Source organism: Salvelinus sp. IW2-2015, linkage group LG4q.1:29 (assembly GCF_002910315.2).
Source record: "Salvelinus sp. IW2-2015 linkage group LG4q.1:29, ASM291031v2, whole genome shotgun sequence".
Classification (NCBI taxonomy): Eukaryota; Metazoa; Chordata; class Actinopteri; order Salmoniformes; family Salmonidae; genus Salvelinus; species Salvelinus sp. IW2-2015.
The window spans coordinates 15,878,659-15,896,861 of NC_036842.1; the positions used below are offsets into that span (position 1 = coordinate 15,878,659).

Sequence of the window (18,203 nt, forward strand, 5' to 3'; positions counted from 1 at the left end):
TTTAAGTTTCTCGGCGTACACATCACGGACAAACTGAAATGGTCCACCCACACAGACAGTGTGGTGAAGGCGGCGCAACAGCACCTCTTCAACCTCAGGAGGCTGAAGAAATTTGGCTTGTCACCTACAACCCTCACAAACTTTTACAGACGCATAATTGAGAGCATCCTGTCGGGATGTATCACCGCCTGGTACGGCAACTCCACCGCCCACAACCGCAAGGCTCTCCAGATGGTGGTGCGGTCTGCACAATGCATCACCAGGGGAAAACTACCTGCCCTCCAGGACACCTACAGCACCCGATGTCACGATGGAAAACCAAAAAGATCATAAAGGACAACAACCACCCAAGCTACTGCCTGTTCACCCAGCTACCATCTAGAAGGCGAGGTTAGTACAGGTGCATCAAAGTTGGGACCGAGAGACTGAAAAACAGCTTCTATCTCAAGGCCATCAGACTGTTAAATCACTAACACAGAGAGGCTGCTGCCTACATACAGACTCAAAATCATTGGCCACTTCAATAAATGGATCACTAGTCACTTTAATAATGCCACTTTAATAATGTTTATATATCTTACATTACTCATCTCATATGTATATAATGTATTTTATACCATCTATTGCATCTTGCCTATACCGGGCGGTCGTCGCTCATCCATATATTTATATGTACATATTCTTATTCCATCCCTTTAGATTTGTGTGTATTAGGTAGTTGTTGTGGAATTGTTAGATTACTTGTTATATATTATTGCACTTTTGGAACTAGAAGCACAAGCATTTCGCTACACTCGCATTAACATCTGCTAACCATGTGTATGTGACCAATACAATTTGATTTGATTTGATGAGGCTGAGAGAAAATGTTGCAGTTTTAGAGCGAATTTACTATAATTCTAAACATTTCTTTAATGGTTTATGACGTGTTGCTGGTGCTACGCCAGTGACCCAGATGTTGTATTCTCACGTTCAATGCTAACAGCTGCTCAGCAGTTGTTGTGTCATCAGATGTCCACAAGATGGAGCCTATAAGACATCACCTTTCCCTCTGATTTGTGCATATGTATATAATGGTGTGTATAGACAGTATGGACTGTATTTGAATAGGAAAGGTATGTACAGCGGTAGTTATATAGGATGAGCCTGGACTAGAATGCGGTATACACATATGAAGTGGGTAAAACAGTATGTGAACATTATTATTAAATTGACCAGTGTCAATGACTATGTACAGAGGGCAGCAGTCTCTAAGGTGCAGGGTAGAGTATCAGGTGATAGCCGGCTAGTAACAGTAACTGCCTTCTAGAGGGTGGTAAGGTGAACAGGCCGTGGCTCAGGTGACTGAGGTCCTTGGTGTGGTAAGCCCCGGTAAGCCCTAGCCCTGCGGTTGCGGATGGTGCAATTGCTGTACCAGACGGTGATACAGCCCGACACAATGCTCTCAATGGTGCATCTGTAGAAGTTTGTGAGGGTCTTAGGGGCCAAGCCAAATTTCTTCAGCCTCCTGAGGTTGTAGACGCACTGTTGCACTTTCTTCACCACACTTGTCTGTGTGGATGGAACATTTCAGGTTGTCATTGATCAGAGGAACTTGATTCTTTTCACCATCTCCACTGCCGGCCCCATCAATGTGGATGGAGGCGTGCTCCCTCTGCTGTCTCCTGAAGTCCACAATCAACTCCTTCGTTTTGTTGATGTTAAGGGAGAGGTTATTTTCCTGGCACCACTCTGCCAGGGCCCTCATCTCCTCCCTGTAGTCTGTCTTACCTACCACAGTTGTGTCATCAGAAAACTTGATGATTGAGTTGGAGACGTGCATGGCCACGCAGTCATGGCTGAACAGGGAGTACAGGAGGATGCTAAGCACGCACCCTTGTGGGGCCCCTGTGTTGAGGATCAGCGTGGTGGAGGTATTGTTGCCTACCTTCACCACCTGGGGGCGGCCCGTCAGGATGTCCAATATCCAGTTGCACAGGGCGGGGTTCAGACCCAGGGCCCCAAGCTTATTGATGAGCTTGGAGGGCACTATGGTGTTGAAGACTCAGCTGTAGTCAATGAGCAGCATTTTTACATAAGTATTCTTCTTGTTCAGATGGGATAGGGCAGTGTGCAGTGAGATGTCAATTGCGTCATCCATGGAGGTGGGTAAGGTGGAGGTGGTATAATACTTAACTAGCCTCTCAAAGCACTTCATGATGACAGAAGTGAGTGCTACGGGGGCGATAGTAATTTAGTTCAGTTACCTTAATTTTCTTGGGTACAGGAACAGTGGTGGACATGTTGATGCAAGTGAGGACAACAGACTGGGATAGGGAAAGATTGAATATGTCCGTAAATACTCCAGCCAACTGGTCTGCACATGCGCTGAGGACACAGCTTGGGATGCTGTCAGGGCCAACATCCTTGCAAGGGTTAACAAGCTTAAATATCTTATTCATGTCGGCCACGGAAAACGAGAGCTTGTGAGTGGTGGTGGCCTGCATCGGCGGCTCTGTGTTTCCTCGTAGTGGGCGAAGAAGGTGTTTAACTTGTCCCTGTACTGTTGTTTTGCCTCTTTGATTGCCTTACGGAGGGCATAGCTGGTCTGTTTGTACACGTCCATGTTTCCAGTCACCTTTCCGTGGTGAAATACGGTGGTTCGCACTTTCAGTTTAGCGCAAATGCTGCTAGCTATCCATGGTTTTGGTTTGGATAAGTTCTATATTTTTTATATATACACTACCTTTCTAAAGTTTGTGGTCACAGTAAAGAGGCGAAGAGTTGCCTCTTCACTGTTGACGTTAAGACTGGTGTTTTGCGGGTACTTTTTTAATGAAGCTGCCAGTTGAGGACTTGTGAGGCATCTGTTTCTCAAACTAGACACTCTAATGTACTTGTCCTCTTGCTCAGTTGTGCACCGGGGCCTCCCACTCCTCTTTCTATTCTGGTTAGAGACAGTTTGCGCTGTTCTGTGAAGGGAGTAGTACACAGCGTTGTACGAGATCTTCAGTTTCTTGGCAATTTCTTGCATGTAATAGCCTTAATTTCTTAGAACAAGAATAGACTGACGAGTTTCAGAAGAAAGTTATTTGTTTCTGGACATTATGAGCCTGTAATCGAACCCACAAATGCTGATGCTCCAGATACTCAACTAGTCTAAAGAAGGCCAGTTTTATTGCTTCTTTAATCAGAACAACAGTTTTCAGCTGTGCTAACATAATTGCAAAAGGGTTTTCTAATGATCAATTAGCCTTTAAAATTATAAACTTGGATTAGCTAACACAACGTGCCATTGGAACACAGGAGTGATGGTTGCTGATAATGGGCCTCTACGCCTATGTAGATATTCCATAAATAAAATCAGCCCTTTCTAGCTACAGTCATTTACAACATTAGCAATGTCTACACTGTATTCTGATTAATTTGATGTTATTTTAATGGACAAAGAATTGGCTTTTCTTTCAAAAACAAGGACATTTCTAAGTGACCTCAAACTTTTGAACGGTAGTGTATATATACAGTTGTAGTCGGAAGTTTACATACACTTAGGTTGGAGTCATTAAAACTCATTTTTCAACCACTCCACAAATGTCTTGTTAACAAACTATAGTTTTGGCATATCGGTTAGGACATCTACTTTGCGCATGAAACAAGTAATTTTTCCAACAATTGTTTACAGACAGATTATTTCACTTATAATTCACTGTATCACAATTCCAGTGGGTCAGAAGTTTACATACACTAAGTTGACTGTGCCTATAAACAGCTTAGAAAATTCCTGAAAATGTCATGGGTTTAGAAGCTTCTGATAGGCTAATTGACATAATTTGAGTCAACTGGAGGTGTACCTGTGGATGTATTTCAAGGCCTACCTTCAAACTCAGTGCCTCTTTGCTTGAAATCATGGGAAAATCTAAAGAAATCAGCCAAGACCTCAGAAAAAAAATTGTAGACCTCCACAAGTCTGGTTCATCCTTGGGAGCAATTCCCAAACACCTGAAGGTACCACATTCATCTGTACAAACAATAGTACGCAAGTATAAACACCATGGGACCACGCAGCCGTCATACCGCTCAGGAAGGAGACGCGTTCTGTCTCCTAGAGATGAACGTACTTTGGTGCGAAAAGTGCAAATCAATCCCAGAACAACAGCAAAGGATCTATATCCACAGTAAAACGAGTCCTATATTGACATAACCTGAAAGGCCGCTCAGCAAGGAAGAAGCCACTGCTCCAAAACCGCCATAAAAAAACTAGACTTCGATTTGCAACTGCACATGGGGACAAAGATCGTACTTTTTGGAGAAATGTCCTCTGGTCTGATGAAACAAAAATAGAACTGTTTGGCCATAATTACCATCGTTATGTTTGGAGGAAAAAGGGGGAGGCTTGCAAGCCGAAGAACATCATCCCAACCGTGAAGCACGGGGGTGGCAGCATCATGTTGTGGCGGTGCTTTGCTACAGGAGGGACTGGTGCACTTCACAAAACAGATGGCATCATGAGAAGGGAAATTATGTGGATATATCGAAGCAACATCTCAAGACATGCAAATTAATTACTTCAAAATCATACAATGTGATTTTCTGGATTTTTGTTTTAGATTCCGTCTCTCACAGTTGAAGTGTACCTATGATAAAAATTACAGACCTCTACATGCTTTGTAAGTATATCTTTTCCTTTTTTTTTTTTTTTTTTTAATAAATTAAAACATACAGTCAAAAACTATAAATTGTCATTGTCACAGTGGGAATAACATCGTCTATGCATCCTCTATGTCAATACTATTCTCAGAGGCAACCCGGAACATTTAAAGTCCGCGTGATCAAAACAATCTTGAAGCATAGATTCCGATTGGTTAGACCAACGTTGAAAAGTCCTTACCACGGGTAGATCATGTTTAAGTGTTTGCTTATAGGAGGGGAGGAGCAAAATGGATGCAATCTGATTTTCCAAAGTGAGGGTGGTGGAGGGCCTAGTAGTCTTCCCGGAAGTGAGTGTAGCAATGGTCCAGTGATCTCGATGCGCGAGTAGCATGGGAGATGTGTTGTTTATTATCCTTTATTCTTTCTTCCTGTCCACACAATGGATGGAGAACCCCGCTTGCTGAATGGATGGGGACAGTATATCCGGAGAGAGCCATGATTTCGTAAAACAGTGTATGTTACGGTCCCTGATATCTCTCTAGACAGAGATCCTCGCCCTGATCTTGTCTACTTTATTGTCCAGGGACTGAAGGTTAGGGAGTACTTGGAAGTGGTGGAGGTATGCAAGCCTCCGGAGTCTGACTAGGAGACCAGACCTTATTCCTCTTCACCGGCATCAGCGTCTTGGAGCAGCCGCTGGGATGAATAAAATTGCCTTCAGTTCAAACAAAAATTCTAACAAAAGGATCAGATTCAGGAAAGTCAAATTTCTGGTCGAAATGCTGGTGAGTGACCGCCAATCTAATAAGTAACGTTCTGAGCAAATAATGTACGAAATAACAACAACATCAAGAAAAATACTGCAAAGTTGTCTAGGAGCTAGTAACAGGGCGACCATGTTTGTCGCCTCCATCTTGTTCACCTTACATTCAAAAGTATTAGGTATTTTACAGGGCTTTGTAAGGCTTTGTTAGAAAACATATCAATAAAAGATTAAGCAACTCATAAAACAATTCCATAAATAGAAACAGTAACATCAAATGTAGGCAAAAAGAGAAATATTTATTTCATGATAGACCACATTTTGGAAATACTCAACCATTCAAAGAAAAATGTACACTATTAAGTTATTTTTTGAGGATGTACTGATAGGAGTTGAAATATCTATAACCACATGCAATGAGTTTTCTCCACTACACAAACAGCGACTAAGTATTCCCCCCCTTAGCCAACATGTACTCCCCCCAAAATCAACCCTTTCTATCCTAGGTGTCAGGAGTTATGTTTGGGAGTAGTGGGAATACACACAACATAGTCACATACGATCAGAAAGCTACAGTACTCTTTCCTCTTCCACCACATCAGTCTTAGTTTTTCAGCCAATGTCACTGTTTGAATCATCTGGTCAGTCGATTATTGTGGGTACTTGGGGTTGACAACTGATCTGGGATGGGATAGGAAACCAGAGAATATGGCAGCCATCTTTATCTTCAATATCTGATTACATGGATGTGGTCAGTCAATGATCCAGTGTGGCTTTCTGCACTGTAGGCTAGATTAAACCTGGTGCACTGTTTCCCCTTGGAGCTAGAAAGTGTATGACTGCATTCAATATATTTATATTGTGACATCATATTATTTTCAGGTAGATCATCATAATGATGTTGACTTTTTGATTCTGAGTAATTCATGGAGCTGCCATATTACTTCACCAGACACCACAGCACCAAAAAGAAAATTCAGAGAATTTTCAACATTTTAAACTTCCTAAAATCCCAGGACCATGTGTCCATCTGTAAATAAGGCAAGGTACAAACAAACTGATAATAAAAATCTCTAGGTTGAAGTTCATGCGTAAATAATAATAAAAAATAAGTTGCATTTGGCGTTAAAATAATTACGGTTGGTCCAGTTTTTAGCAAGTAAATTTTGGTCTTTTACAAAATAAAACCAACAGAAATGTTGAACACCAAGATAGATTTTCAGTGCATTAGGTGAGTGTTGGACTGACTTACATTTCCCTTTTTTGCCCCCTGTTGATTGTGAGGAGAACCCATAGACTTAAAGTGCTGAGACTGATGTGAACCTTCTATCTGTACACCCATTCTGCCGGCCATTACACCCCTCGGTGAGTCACTGTTCTTTTCCGGCTGCGTCAGGAACAGTTCCCCAACTCCAGTGCAATGCTTCTGAGGGCACTGTCTGTCTGTCTTCCGTTGAACAGGGGGTTGAATGAATGAACAGAGGGTTAAGGACTGGAGCTGTGTCCCAAATGTTGCATCTCCCCCTTCCTTCTTCTTCTCCATCCATAGTGCACTCTGCAGTAGAGGTTGGATGGGTAGAGCTCGACTGTAAGCTGGCGGTGGTCCATGGACCATAACTGACGAATCCTGTGAGTATTAACCACACTTCAAAGGCACCATAATGTTATAGTGGTCAGGGCAAGTGAGTGTGTCTGTGTGTGCAAGACAAACTAATCCTGGCGTTTCTCCTTCCACCTCTCTTGTACGCCCTCAAGGCATCACCATGACAACTAAGGCAAAATCTTCCAGCAAAGAGACACAAATCTGTATTTTTCTTCATCTCTTTTTATCTGCTGTGTTGCTAATATCCATTTCACACATTAATCGTTAGCATCTCTGTTAAATAAATTATCTATACATTATATTACCCCCTCCCATAGACCTGCAACAAAGGCGGATCTATCCATGTAATAAAACTATAGGTTCCCCAGTCTCTGTAATGTTTCTCAGTTCATGTCAGCCCCCTCAGAACAACCAGAGGCAGACAGACTGGAATCCAGTTTTTCCTCACAGAGATCAAACAGGACAAGATCTTACAAAAAAACAACATAAGCAAAGCCGATGCATACGCGTAGGAAGAAAACCGGAATAGAAACGTTGTTCACTGCAAAATCAGTATCCAGCAAAAAGTATTCCACATGGTGTTTCCCTGGAAACCAACTAGTCCTTTCTGAGGACTGTGGAGCGAGGTGTGATGTGATTGGATTGGAGCCGTGGTGACATCAGAACCTCACTGAACTCCTTCTTCGTCAACATATGTTGAAGGAAACCAGCCAATCTAAAATGTCAGACACACACAGCAATGAGAACAGAAACCTGTCAAAAACCACGAAATTGGGTATAAAAAAAGGGTAAATAGTACAAAAATAAAAAATAAAAATGATCTAATACTGTAGCCTAAAGAAAGGCTTCTAGATTTCAGTGAGGCAAATGATGAATTAGGCGTTAACATTGCAGACTTCACTTTGAGGTTACACTTTACATTACATTGCTCTCTTACCTGTGTAACCACACAGCAATTATTATTGTAACAACATTGTAATAACATGAATACCATTTCTTAAGCCCCTGCTATTTTGGTTCTCACTCACCCTGCCATTGGCCTCTCCCTTCCACCAGCCCTGGTCTCCTCCGATCTTGCTGTAGATCTTGACAATGTCTCCTTCTCTGAGTGACAGCTCCCTCATGTCCCGTGCTGCAAAATTGTACCTGGCCACCGCTGTGCTGACCACCCTCGGTGTGAACACTGCAGCAATGACATCAGAGTCAGTGGGATAACAGTGCAGAGAGACACATTGGTGTTCCACAGGTAACAATGCAGAACATTTACAGACAGTAGTGGAGATTAGGGTTGGAGGAGAGGATTGTGCATGAGGATTTTTCCTTATTTTTTATTTCATTTATTGTGTGTTTTTGTTCGACCTTGTGTTATTTTTCGTGCTACATTGCATTGTTGGGTTTGGAGCTTGCAAGAAAGGTATTTCACTGTACTTGTGCACGTGACATTAAAACTTGAAACTTAAGATGGGTTCTTTACCACTTGACCCTGTTGTTTAAGTTTTATATTCTAAATAAATTAGTTAATTCAATGCTCTACCTAATGATGTCACATCGATGACACAATAAAAGAAAGAAAGAAAGTCACACACTCCTGTACGCCCTCAAGGCATCACCATGACAACTAAGGCAAAATATTCCAGCAAAGAGACACAAACCTGTCTTTTTCTTCATCTCTTTTTATCTGCTCTGTTGATAATATCAATATCATACAATAATCATTAGGATCTCTGTTAAATACATGATCTATACATTCTATTACCCCATCCCATAGACCTGCAACAAAGGAAGAGTCTGTCCATGTAATCAAACTATAGGTTACCCAGTCTCTGTACGTACAGTAAGTTGGGCCTCTGCAATGTTCTCTGCTGTTAATTCAATGCCTTTTCAATGATGGCACATCAACGACACAAAAAAACTAAGAAAGAAAGTCGCACACTCAATATATGCTCCTATCAATGTAATGGGTGAAAACCTCATGCTTTTACAGTCATGACACATGACAACTGAGAGGAGAACCTTTGACAGCTACGAAAGAATATGGGAGGAAAATGGATGTGAGAGGAGAGGAGAGGTGGCTTGCTTGCTAGAGTTCAGAGGGAAGAAGAAGAAGACTTGAAGAGAAGGAGGAGAGAGTACCTGACCAGAAGGGGGCTGAGCTCTGAGAGGAGGAGAAGTTGAGACCCTGAGGACTGAGGAAGGAGAAGTTGTAGGAAGCACCAATGGCTGCTGAGACAGTCAATGAAAGAGGGAAAAGGGGAAAGAGGAGAAAAGAAAGAAAGAGAGAAGAAATAAAAGAAAAGAGAAAACTCATTAGGGAGCATGCAATGGCTGGCCAGAGATCAAGGTGGCCAACACATACCATAGGGCTTTGTCCCCCATGGAAAAACAAGCCTAAATCAAGAGACAAAAACACTACTCCCATTCTATACCCATGCCTCACACACTGAAAAACCAACCATGACAAATGTCCAATCCGCCAGAGGCGCTGTATCCTCTTGTTCTCTCCCCTAGACTCCACTCCCTTCCAACCCCTCCAACCCACACACACAGATCAACAAGCCCATTGTCTCCAATCCATTTCCACACGCTGACAAGAAAAATGGAGGGGGAAAAATGTGTTGTTGGTGCCAATTGGGCCTGGCTGGAGAGGGAGCAAACAAAGGCAGATCAGTGTGGGAGTCTGGCCAGAGCAGAGAGCAGGGCAGAATCATTTATTATACATCTAATTATTGAGGGTGTTCAACAAAGCCCATTCAGCTGGCCCGACACCCAGCCAGCCAGCCCAGGGCCTGAGACAGCTGCCAGGAGCCCCAGCCTTCCTCCCTCTGGCTGGCTGCATGGGTCAGGGGAGGTGGTGACTCTGGGAGGGACTGAACCTTGCAGGATGACTGGCCTGGCTGGGTGTTTCCTGTTCTGGGAGGAGAGAGGCGGGTGGAGAAACAAACCAGCAGCCTGCCCCTCTCAGTTAACTCTGTGCAGTGAAGACTCTGGATGAAGGCATGGATTGACTGAATGTCTCCTATGTGTGCATCTGTGGTATTGGCAGACAGAAGAGGAAGAGAGAGGAGGGAGTCTCACCAGGGATGGGCTCACCTGGAGAGCGGGTGCTGGCCCGCGACGCCGGCCCCCGTTCTCTAGATTTGTAGGGATATCGTAATGTCGTGTCTAGCAGCTTGAAACTCTCCTTCAGCGAATGAGACTGATAGTACTCCACCAACTCCTGTCAGACAGAACACAAGAGAAAGAAATTAATTGACCATATAAGCATTACAAATAGTATGTGACATTACATGACTGATTGATGAAAGCTCTCTTACCAGTAGACTCTCAAACTTCTTAGCCTCAGTGATGTGGATCCAGCTGTCTTTCTCAATGACTTTAATGTGCTTTACTTCATCATTGAACCTATTGGAGACAAAAGTACTGCAGTGACCGCAGAAGAATCACAGAGGTGGGAGCTGACAGCGTGGGCATTAGAGGTTGACACGGGAACAGGAAACAGTGGGTCTTGCAGCTCCCGGTAGGAATGGGAGTGAAGTTCTGGGTTTGAAATATGTCATGTGTGGAGCTTTTCATTATTACTGTGTGTAAGCCTAATATAGTTTACTTAATAAAAATCTCTACAAAATAAATTGTCATTTCCCCTCTCCTCGCTACAGTTGCAGCCAGTCACTCAGATGCACGTGGAGCCATACACAATTGCACATGTCCACAGGGCATGGTCTAACTCACTCCAATCGCATCACAAACTGTATGACAACTTCCTGGTAATGTACACAACAAATATCCATTTCGATATGAATGTGGCTTTCACTATAAAGTATGCGAAGGAATGCGGGCTTTGTTAGTGTTACTGAGAAAGATAAGTCTTCTGTGATTTTTCTTTGCTAGGGTAAATTAGGATAAACACTAACTTGATGCTGATTGCGAACCTCTCTGCCTCAGCAGTCCTTTCTCTGATCAGGTATGTCCCACTGCTGTGGGACTTCAACAGGTTGTCAGCCTGTGTCCGCTCCATGTTGCCAGCAAACCTGACAGGACGTTGAGGGGGAACACAGGTCACTGATGGACTTTAGAAATTACATAGTAATACGCTGTCCCAACATAGTAATACGCTGCCCTAACATAGTAATATGCTGTCCTAACATAGTAATACACTGTCCTAACATAGTAATACACTGTCCTAACATAGTAATACACTGTCCTAACGTAGTAATACACTGTAATACACTGTCCTAACATAGTGATACGCTGTCCTAACATAGTAATACGCTGTCCTAACATAGTGATACGCTGTCCTAACATAGTAATGCGCTGCCCTAACATTGTAATACGCTGTTTTAACGTATTAATACACTGTCCTAACATAGTAATACGCTGTCCTAACATAGTAATACGCTGTCCTAACATAGTAATACGCTGTCCTAACATAGTAATATGCTGTCCTAACATAGTAATACGCTGTCCTAACATAGTAATACGCTGTCCTAACATAGTAAATACGCTGTCCTAACATAGTAATACGCTGTCCTAACATAGTAATACGCTGTCCTAACATAGTAATACACTGTCCTAACACAGTAATACACTGTCCTAACATAGTAATACCACAGTAATACAATGTATTTACTGCAGAGAAATGAGGAGAGGGGTACTTGCAAACTAGACTGAATATCACAACTTTTGAAATGTCTGTGAAGGGTCGTACCATGGGTATGCATAGTAGTCTGTTTCCCTTGAGGCCTGCCGGCTGGGGAAGGACTGGAACAAAGGCTGTGGTGACAACCACAAAATCAGCATTAGAGATTTCATAAATGGAGTCATGAGTGAGTGAATGTGTATGTGAGGGGTCCTTTACCTTGGGGTCCAAACAAGGCTTTACACAGTTGTTAGGAAAGAAGCCACTCTTCTGGGTTTGGATAAGCTTTCCCTGGGAGAGAGAGACACTAGGTGTCGATATACAACAACTGTGTTGCTATGGCTGGATGTAGGAGCACATTGGGCATGCTCATCACAATGTGTATGTGTAACCTATAGTCAGTATTTATAGGGGTCAGGGAGTGATTTTACCTCCCACCAGGTGGTGTCAGGTTCCCCCTTCAGGAGCTCGATGAAGTCGCCTGTGTGGAAGGAGAGTGGAGACTTCCCCGGAGGAACAGGCGTCCCGTGATAATTCCTCACTGCCACCATCTTAGGACCTGAAGCCAGGATAAAGAGCATACAGTTAGATAAACTGAACACTCTTCACTTGGGCTATTAAGACTACACAGAATTCTCCATATAACATTTCAACACTTCCATCACTTGTGTTAGTATACTCAATCAGCTCTTGCATTGTAGTCTTCCACTAGATGGTAGCAGAGAGCTGTAGCGTTACTCCACATTCCAGCCAACTTCAAGTTAGTTTGACAGTTTGAGAGCAATCTTTATCAACGTCTACTGTACATTGTATGCATTCCTGACTGAATAACATTAATTACACTGTGCTATATGATTTCCTGTGCGAACAGCATTCCTACCTGATGGCGGTAGTCCAGGTTCCTGAAAGGGGAAGGATAAACACAGCAACAGTGTCAAGATCAGGGAGCTCTAATAGTATTAATGTTCTACACAACCAAACAGATGAATCAATCAGTTATCAATACAGCAACAAAATGCTCATTAATTCATAAAACAATACATTTCATTCTTCAAAAGGTGATACATCTGAATGTCTAAGGGAGGGTGAAACACTCACTGTGTCGAGTGGATCTGAAAAAAATGTGAGAGAGAAAGAGCAGATGGTCACCTAAATGGTACAACTCACTAGTTATGCATGTCCCATAGAACTGTCTGTATCTAGGGAGACTGGTCAGTAACACTTCACTTTAAGTTCCTCTTATATCTCTGTAGTACCACTGTAATGAATAAGCGTTAAGCAGAGGGAGGAGAAACCTACTTATTTTACAGATGGAGATGCACTCTAGACACTCTTTGTGCGCTCCAGTCCCACAATGGGAACAGTAGTACCCCTGGTAGAATATCCCCCTGGGAGAGAGAGAGGTAGAGAGAGTGAGATACAGAGAGAGAGAGAGAGAGTGAGATACAGAGAGAGAGAGAGAGCGATAGCGTGAGATACACAGAGAGAGATAGAGAGTGAGATACAGAGAGAGAGAGATAGAGAGAGTGAAATACACAGAGAGAGAGAGAGGTACAGAGAGAGAGAGAGAGAGAGAGGAGAAGAGAGATAGCGTGAGATACACAGAGAGAGATAGAGAGAGTGAGATACACAGAGAGAGAGATAGAGAGTGAAATACACAGAGTGAGAGATACAGAGAGAGAGAGAGAGATATATAGTGAGATACACAGAGAGAGAGAGATAGAGAGAGATAGAAAGAGTGAGAGTGAGATACACAGAGAGAGATAGAGAGAGTGAGATACAGAGAGAGATAGAAAGAGTGTGAGTGAGATACACAGAGAGAGCGATAGAGTGAGATACACAGAGAGAGAGAGATAGAAAGAGTGAGATACACAGAGAGAGAGAGATAGAGAGAGTGAGATACATAGAGAGAGAGAGGAGGAGACAGGATCATTCCTAACCCTGACCAGCTAGGACAGGTTATTATCTTAACACCACTCTGAATAGAATACACAACATGCATCGTATGTGATTCTGTGCTAGTACTTTCCTAGTATACACTGTTGTTCCAAAAGCTTCAGGTTTGATTCCTGTGTGGCTCCACACTGTATTTGTGTTAACCGAATAAAAGCCTTGGCTAAATAGACATGAATTCAATGTTCTGTTACTACATCCACCGTAAGCAGTCCACTCTTTTTTAAGTGGATTACTTCTTACGCTGTGTAAAATACAGTGTATACACTGCCATGTCCAATAGCCAACACCATACATCACAGGCTGATACACTGGTGCTACTGATGCAATTATACAATTAGCAGCTAGTGGTAGCAGCACACTGGTCCCTTCCACAAGACGGGGAGGGAATGTAGGTCAGCGCCACTACTATGCCGTTTTTGGGTCAATACATTGCATCAAGTATAGAGTGTAGACAGCCACTGTAACAGAGGTCAGGAGTGGTAGTGGTGCGCTTCACAGCGTAGTTCTAGAGCTGCACTCACATTGTCGCTGATGAAGACAGCTTGTCTGTCGAAACGCTGGTTATTAGGTTATTACATTATTGCACCTGAGCTCCTAGAGTGTGTGGCTCTCCTTTTCTTTTCCAAGTGTTCCACTCCGCTAGCCAGCACCTCGCCTAAACAGGTGTGTGTGTCCTTCGTCTCCAAATGTCCTCACATTGTCAACCTAGACGCAGGCCTACTGTAATGGTTGGCTTTGGAAAAGTGTACCTGCATGTTTTAGCTGTGAGTCAAATCAAACAGACGCAAAGGCTGACTGATTTGTCATTCAGGGAGTTTATTGAGGCAGGCAGCATCAAAAGACTGCATAACACATTAAGTGTGTAGCATCAGTAAGTACCACTAACATCACATTGAAAAACAGTGATGTCTTCCGTCAACAAAGAGCATGATAAGGCCACGTGAACGATCTGATGTAGGTGTACAGGTACAGGTACATAGGAGGAGTCCCTGAGGCTTTTTCCAAGTCTCACCTCAGCAGCATCTTGCAGGCTCGGCAGTTGGTGTCCTTCTCAAACGTGTGCATCTGGAAGTTGTGCTGATTGGCCGTGGCTTTCTCCGGCTTGATGTTTGACCTTCAGGATTGGAGGAAATATACATAGCGAGTTTGAAATGGATCTGATTCATCTAAAAGATCCACGGTGATGTATATTGCTACAGTAGACCTACTACTGTACTCACATGGCCATCTCAAACTGCTCCATCCATTTCCTCTTGGTGTCCTCTGTTTTACAAAAGAACTGGAAACCCTGCTTCCCTTGCAGGTGGATCAGGTAGAAGCCATAGGACCACTGCAGAGAAAGAGAGGATGAGGAAGCGATGGAGGAAAGAAAGAAACAGAGGCATTGATGGAGAGAGTGGAGGAGAGCAGTGGTGGAAAAAGTAACCAATTTTCATACTTGAGTAAAAGTAAAGACACCTTAATAGAAAATGACTCAAGTAAAAGTGACAGTCACCCAGTAAAATACTACTTGAGTAAATGTCTTGAAGTATTTGGTTTTAAATATACTTGAATACCAAAAGTATAAATCATTTCAAATACCTTATATTAAGCAAACCAGATGGCACAATTTTTTAGTTTTTTAATTGAATAATTTACAAAGAAAGCACGTGTGTTTAGTAAGTCCGCCAGAGGCAGTAAGGATGACCAGGAATGTTCTCTTGATAACTGTGTGAATTGGACCATTTTCCTGTTCTGCTAGCCATTCAAAATTTAACAAGTACATTTGGAAGTCAGGGAAAATGTATGGAGTATAAAGTACATTATTTTCTTCAGGATTTTTAAAAATGTAACCTTTATTTCACTAGGCAAGTCAGTTAAGAACAAATTATTATTTATAATGACGGCCTACCCCGGCCAAACCCGGACGACGCTGTGCCAATTGTGCGTCGCCCTATGGGACTCCCAATCACAGTCGGATGTGATGCAGCCTGGATTTGAACCAGGGACTGCAGTGACACCTCTTGCACTGAGATGCAGTGTCTGAGACCGCTGCGCCACTCGGGATCCCTCAAATTATTTTTACCTTACACCACTGGGTGGGGGATGGACAATTGGGAGGGTTGTAACAACTTCACCTACACAATGATGTATACTAATAAAATGTAATTTTTATAACCTACACATTCCCTTTGGAGCTAACCAAGAGACAGTGTTCACTCATGGCAATGCATCTGACAAAAAGTTAAGAGAATCACATAGCCAGTGGGTGCACATGCAATCATAGCATGAGACCCAACACACACACACACACACACACACACACACACACTGGCTGCTATGAGAAGATGAGTTAAGGGTTGCTTCAGCTTACCATTTTTCCACTGGACTGGTATGCATGCAAAGAGAAACACACCAGAGAAGACCCAGTTACACATGCACACGACCACACATGCAGATTCAAAAGAATGGTTAGATTGGTGGAAAATGCACACGGCAGTATTATAAATTACCTTCATTTCATTTACATGTTCTTCAGAGCATAGGCTTGCACAATGCATACAGATCTGACACTTTAATGCATTACACATGAGCTCGCTTATCTGAAATTACCGTCACCGCAATTCTACCTCAAGGACACCATTTGTAAACTTTGCTAAGATATTGCAGAACCTGGGCTGAGCGTGTCCCTTCAGCAGGCTGTTGAAGGAAATTGTGCGTCCCTCGTTTTAAAGTGCTCAACGCTGCTGCCTACCTTCTTCATGTCCCTGTTGTTCATGGGGTCGTCAGACATTTTGTACGACTGCAGCTCAATGATCTCCTTCAGTTCATAGCAGTAGCCTTTCCGCTTGCACACTATGACCACTTTATCAAACAGGAATATGTACCTTGGGAAAAGAAGCGTAAAACACCTGTTAGAGCTGTTCTCCATTACTAAGTCTGTTTATGACCTCATTCGAGTACCACACATTCAGTAAGTCTGGCTTTCATAGCGAAGCTTGACTACTCACCGGTCCTGCTTTGTTCGGTTGACTATGGATGACACCTTGAGCTCTCCATCTATCTTTGGTCTGCCATACTCCTCCAGTTTGACCTGCTGCTTAGGCCACATACACATGCCAGTGTTAATCTAATGCTGTACATCTCTGGTTTCCCCAGTGGTAAATAAGAGAGGTAGTATAAACAGTAGGTATGGATGAGAGCAGCACACTGTTGTCTACTTTACTCAATGTCATTAATTATTCATCTAACCTGGTTAAATCTCATTGAATTAAGTTTGCCATCGCCCAAGGCACTGAACTGACTTATGATATATTAAACATCAAGATGTCCAAATGGGAAATGTGAGTGTCATTTAATTCTGCTACCATAACATTGACATTCATGAGTATTTCACCTCTGACCGTATGACCCCCTTCAGAATGTGTCATTAGATCTGACAGTTATATCTTGTCCGGGATACAATGGGCATACAGACGTACAGACATATCTGAAGTAGCAGCCTGTGGCTCTCTATCCCTAAGGCTTCACTTAAAACACATATTAAGGCCATTAAAAGCCAGCTGCTGTTCGACTTAACACTGCCTTGTGCGACACACTTTAGTTTGGGATTCGTGGAGACTTAAAAACCCTGTCTGCTCACGCTCTGGGAGAATAAATGATTTATTAGAGACATGATAATTGCAGATGAGTGGGACAGGTAAAGCGAGGGATGAGGTAAGCAGAGAGAGAGAGAGAGAGAGAGAGAAGAAATGTTCCAGGCTGTCAACCGAGAGATGTTGAGGAACGTGTTGGGGCCAGAGGGACGGGCATTTGATGCTCAATAAATCTCAAAAGGGTTAAAAATTCCTTATCGATGAAACATCAGTGCCGATTGTAGAAAAGTCATTTACAGCAATCAGAGTTACTTACAAGGTTTTCGATGGAGTTCTGGAATTCACTAATCTTCTTCAAGGTTTCATTGTCTCTCTTCACTTCATTGATGTACATAGCCAGGTCCTTCAGAGACAGAGATGCATTTCTTTACACCAGTACATCTGAACAACATCTATTATATCTTGCCCGAGTTAGAGCTACAATAGAACTTTTTTCCCTATGCTCCCTAGCATTCTTCTGAATGAATAGAAAAATGTCATCAATGATCATATCCGGAATAACGTCACAAACGTGCACACACACACACACACACACACACACACACACACACACACCCACACACACACACACACACACACACACACACACACACACACACACACACACACACCTGCATGGCCTCCAACGCCTCCTTGAGCTGTTGTCTCTCAGGTCGGTCAGTTGAATGACTCACCAGCTCCTGTAAGAGAATGTTACATTCCATCAGTGGAGCACACTATACACCAAAATACACCACAGACTCCACAAAACATTGACATAACTCAGTATGACAGCCACAGACCGCGGAGAGAAACAGATCAACTCCCTGTAAGTTACACTCATGTAACTTGTAGGAACTCTCACTAAACATCGTCACCTCAAAATGTGTTTTACTGCATAAATACAGTGAATACTTTATGAGAAAATCTGTGCGTTTTTCAAAAAAATATGAATGCTGCTGCAAACAATGAGGGTTATTTTAGGCCAGTACACATCTATTC

The 18,203-nt window shown here is 42.8% G+C and overlaps 1 protein-coding gene across 8 annotated transcripts in view; it reads right to left on the reverse strand.

The window, feature by feature from the left end:
• Positions 1 to 5,670: 5,670 nt before the first annotated feature.
• LOC111961547 (guanine nucleotide exchange factor VAV2-like) overlaps positions 5,671 to 18,203 on the reverse strand; it is a 228,801-nt gene continuing 216,268 nt past the window's right edge. The window contains exons 11-28 of one of the 8 annotated variants that reach the window (XM_070441944.1): positions 17,834 to 17,902; positions 17,479 to 17,565; positions 16,578 to 16,666; positions 16,322 to 16,454; positions 14,808 to 14,917; positions 14,600 to 14,701; positions 12,931 to 13,019; positions 12,730 to 12,743; positions 12,512 to 12,533; positions 12,063 to 12,190; positions 11,851 to 11,922; positions 11,701 to 11,765; positions 10,907 to 11,023; positions 10,310 to 10,397; positions 10,086 to 10,212; positions 9,129 to 9,218; positions 8,024 to 8,178; positions 5,671 to 7,710 (exon numbers count right to left, since the gene is read on the reverse strand). In XM_070441944.1, coding sequence (XP_070298045.1) covers positions 7,663 to 7,710; positions 8,024 to 8,178; positions 9,129 to 9,218; positions 10,086 to 10,212; positions 10,310 to 10,397; positions 10,907 to 11,023; positions 11,701 to 11,765; positions 11,851 to 11,922; positions 12,063 to 12,190; positions 12,512 to 12,533; positions 12,730 to 12,743; positions 12,931 to 13,019; positions 14,600 to 14,701; positions 14,808 to 14,917; positions 16,322 to 16,454; positions 16,578 to 16,666; positions 17,479 to 17,565; positions 17,834 to 17,902 — 1,605 coding nt within the window. In that variant the 3' untranslated portion in view covers positions 5,671 to 7,662. Of the gene's footprint in view, positions 7,711 to 8,023; positions 8,179 to 9,128; positions 9,219 to 10,070; positions 10,213 to 10,309; positions 10,398 to 10,906; positions 11,024 to 11,700; positions 11,766 to 11,850; positions 11,923 to 12,062; positions 12,191 to 12,511; positions 12,534 to 12,729; positions 12,744 to 12,930; positions 13,020 to 14,599; positions 14,702 to 14,807; positions 14,918 to 16,321; positions 16,455 to 16,577; positions 16,667 to 17,478; positions 17,566 to 17,833; positions 17,903 to 18,203 lie in introns of all 8 variants that reach the window. The other 7 variants (XM_070441941.1, XM_070441955.1, XM_070441942.1 and 4 more) reach the window with 7 other exon arrangements.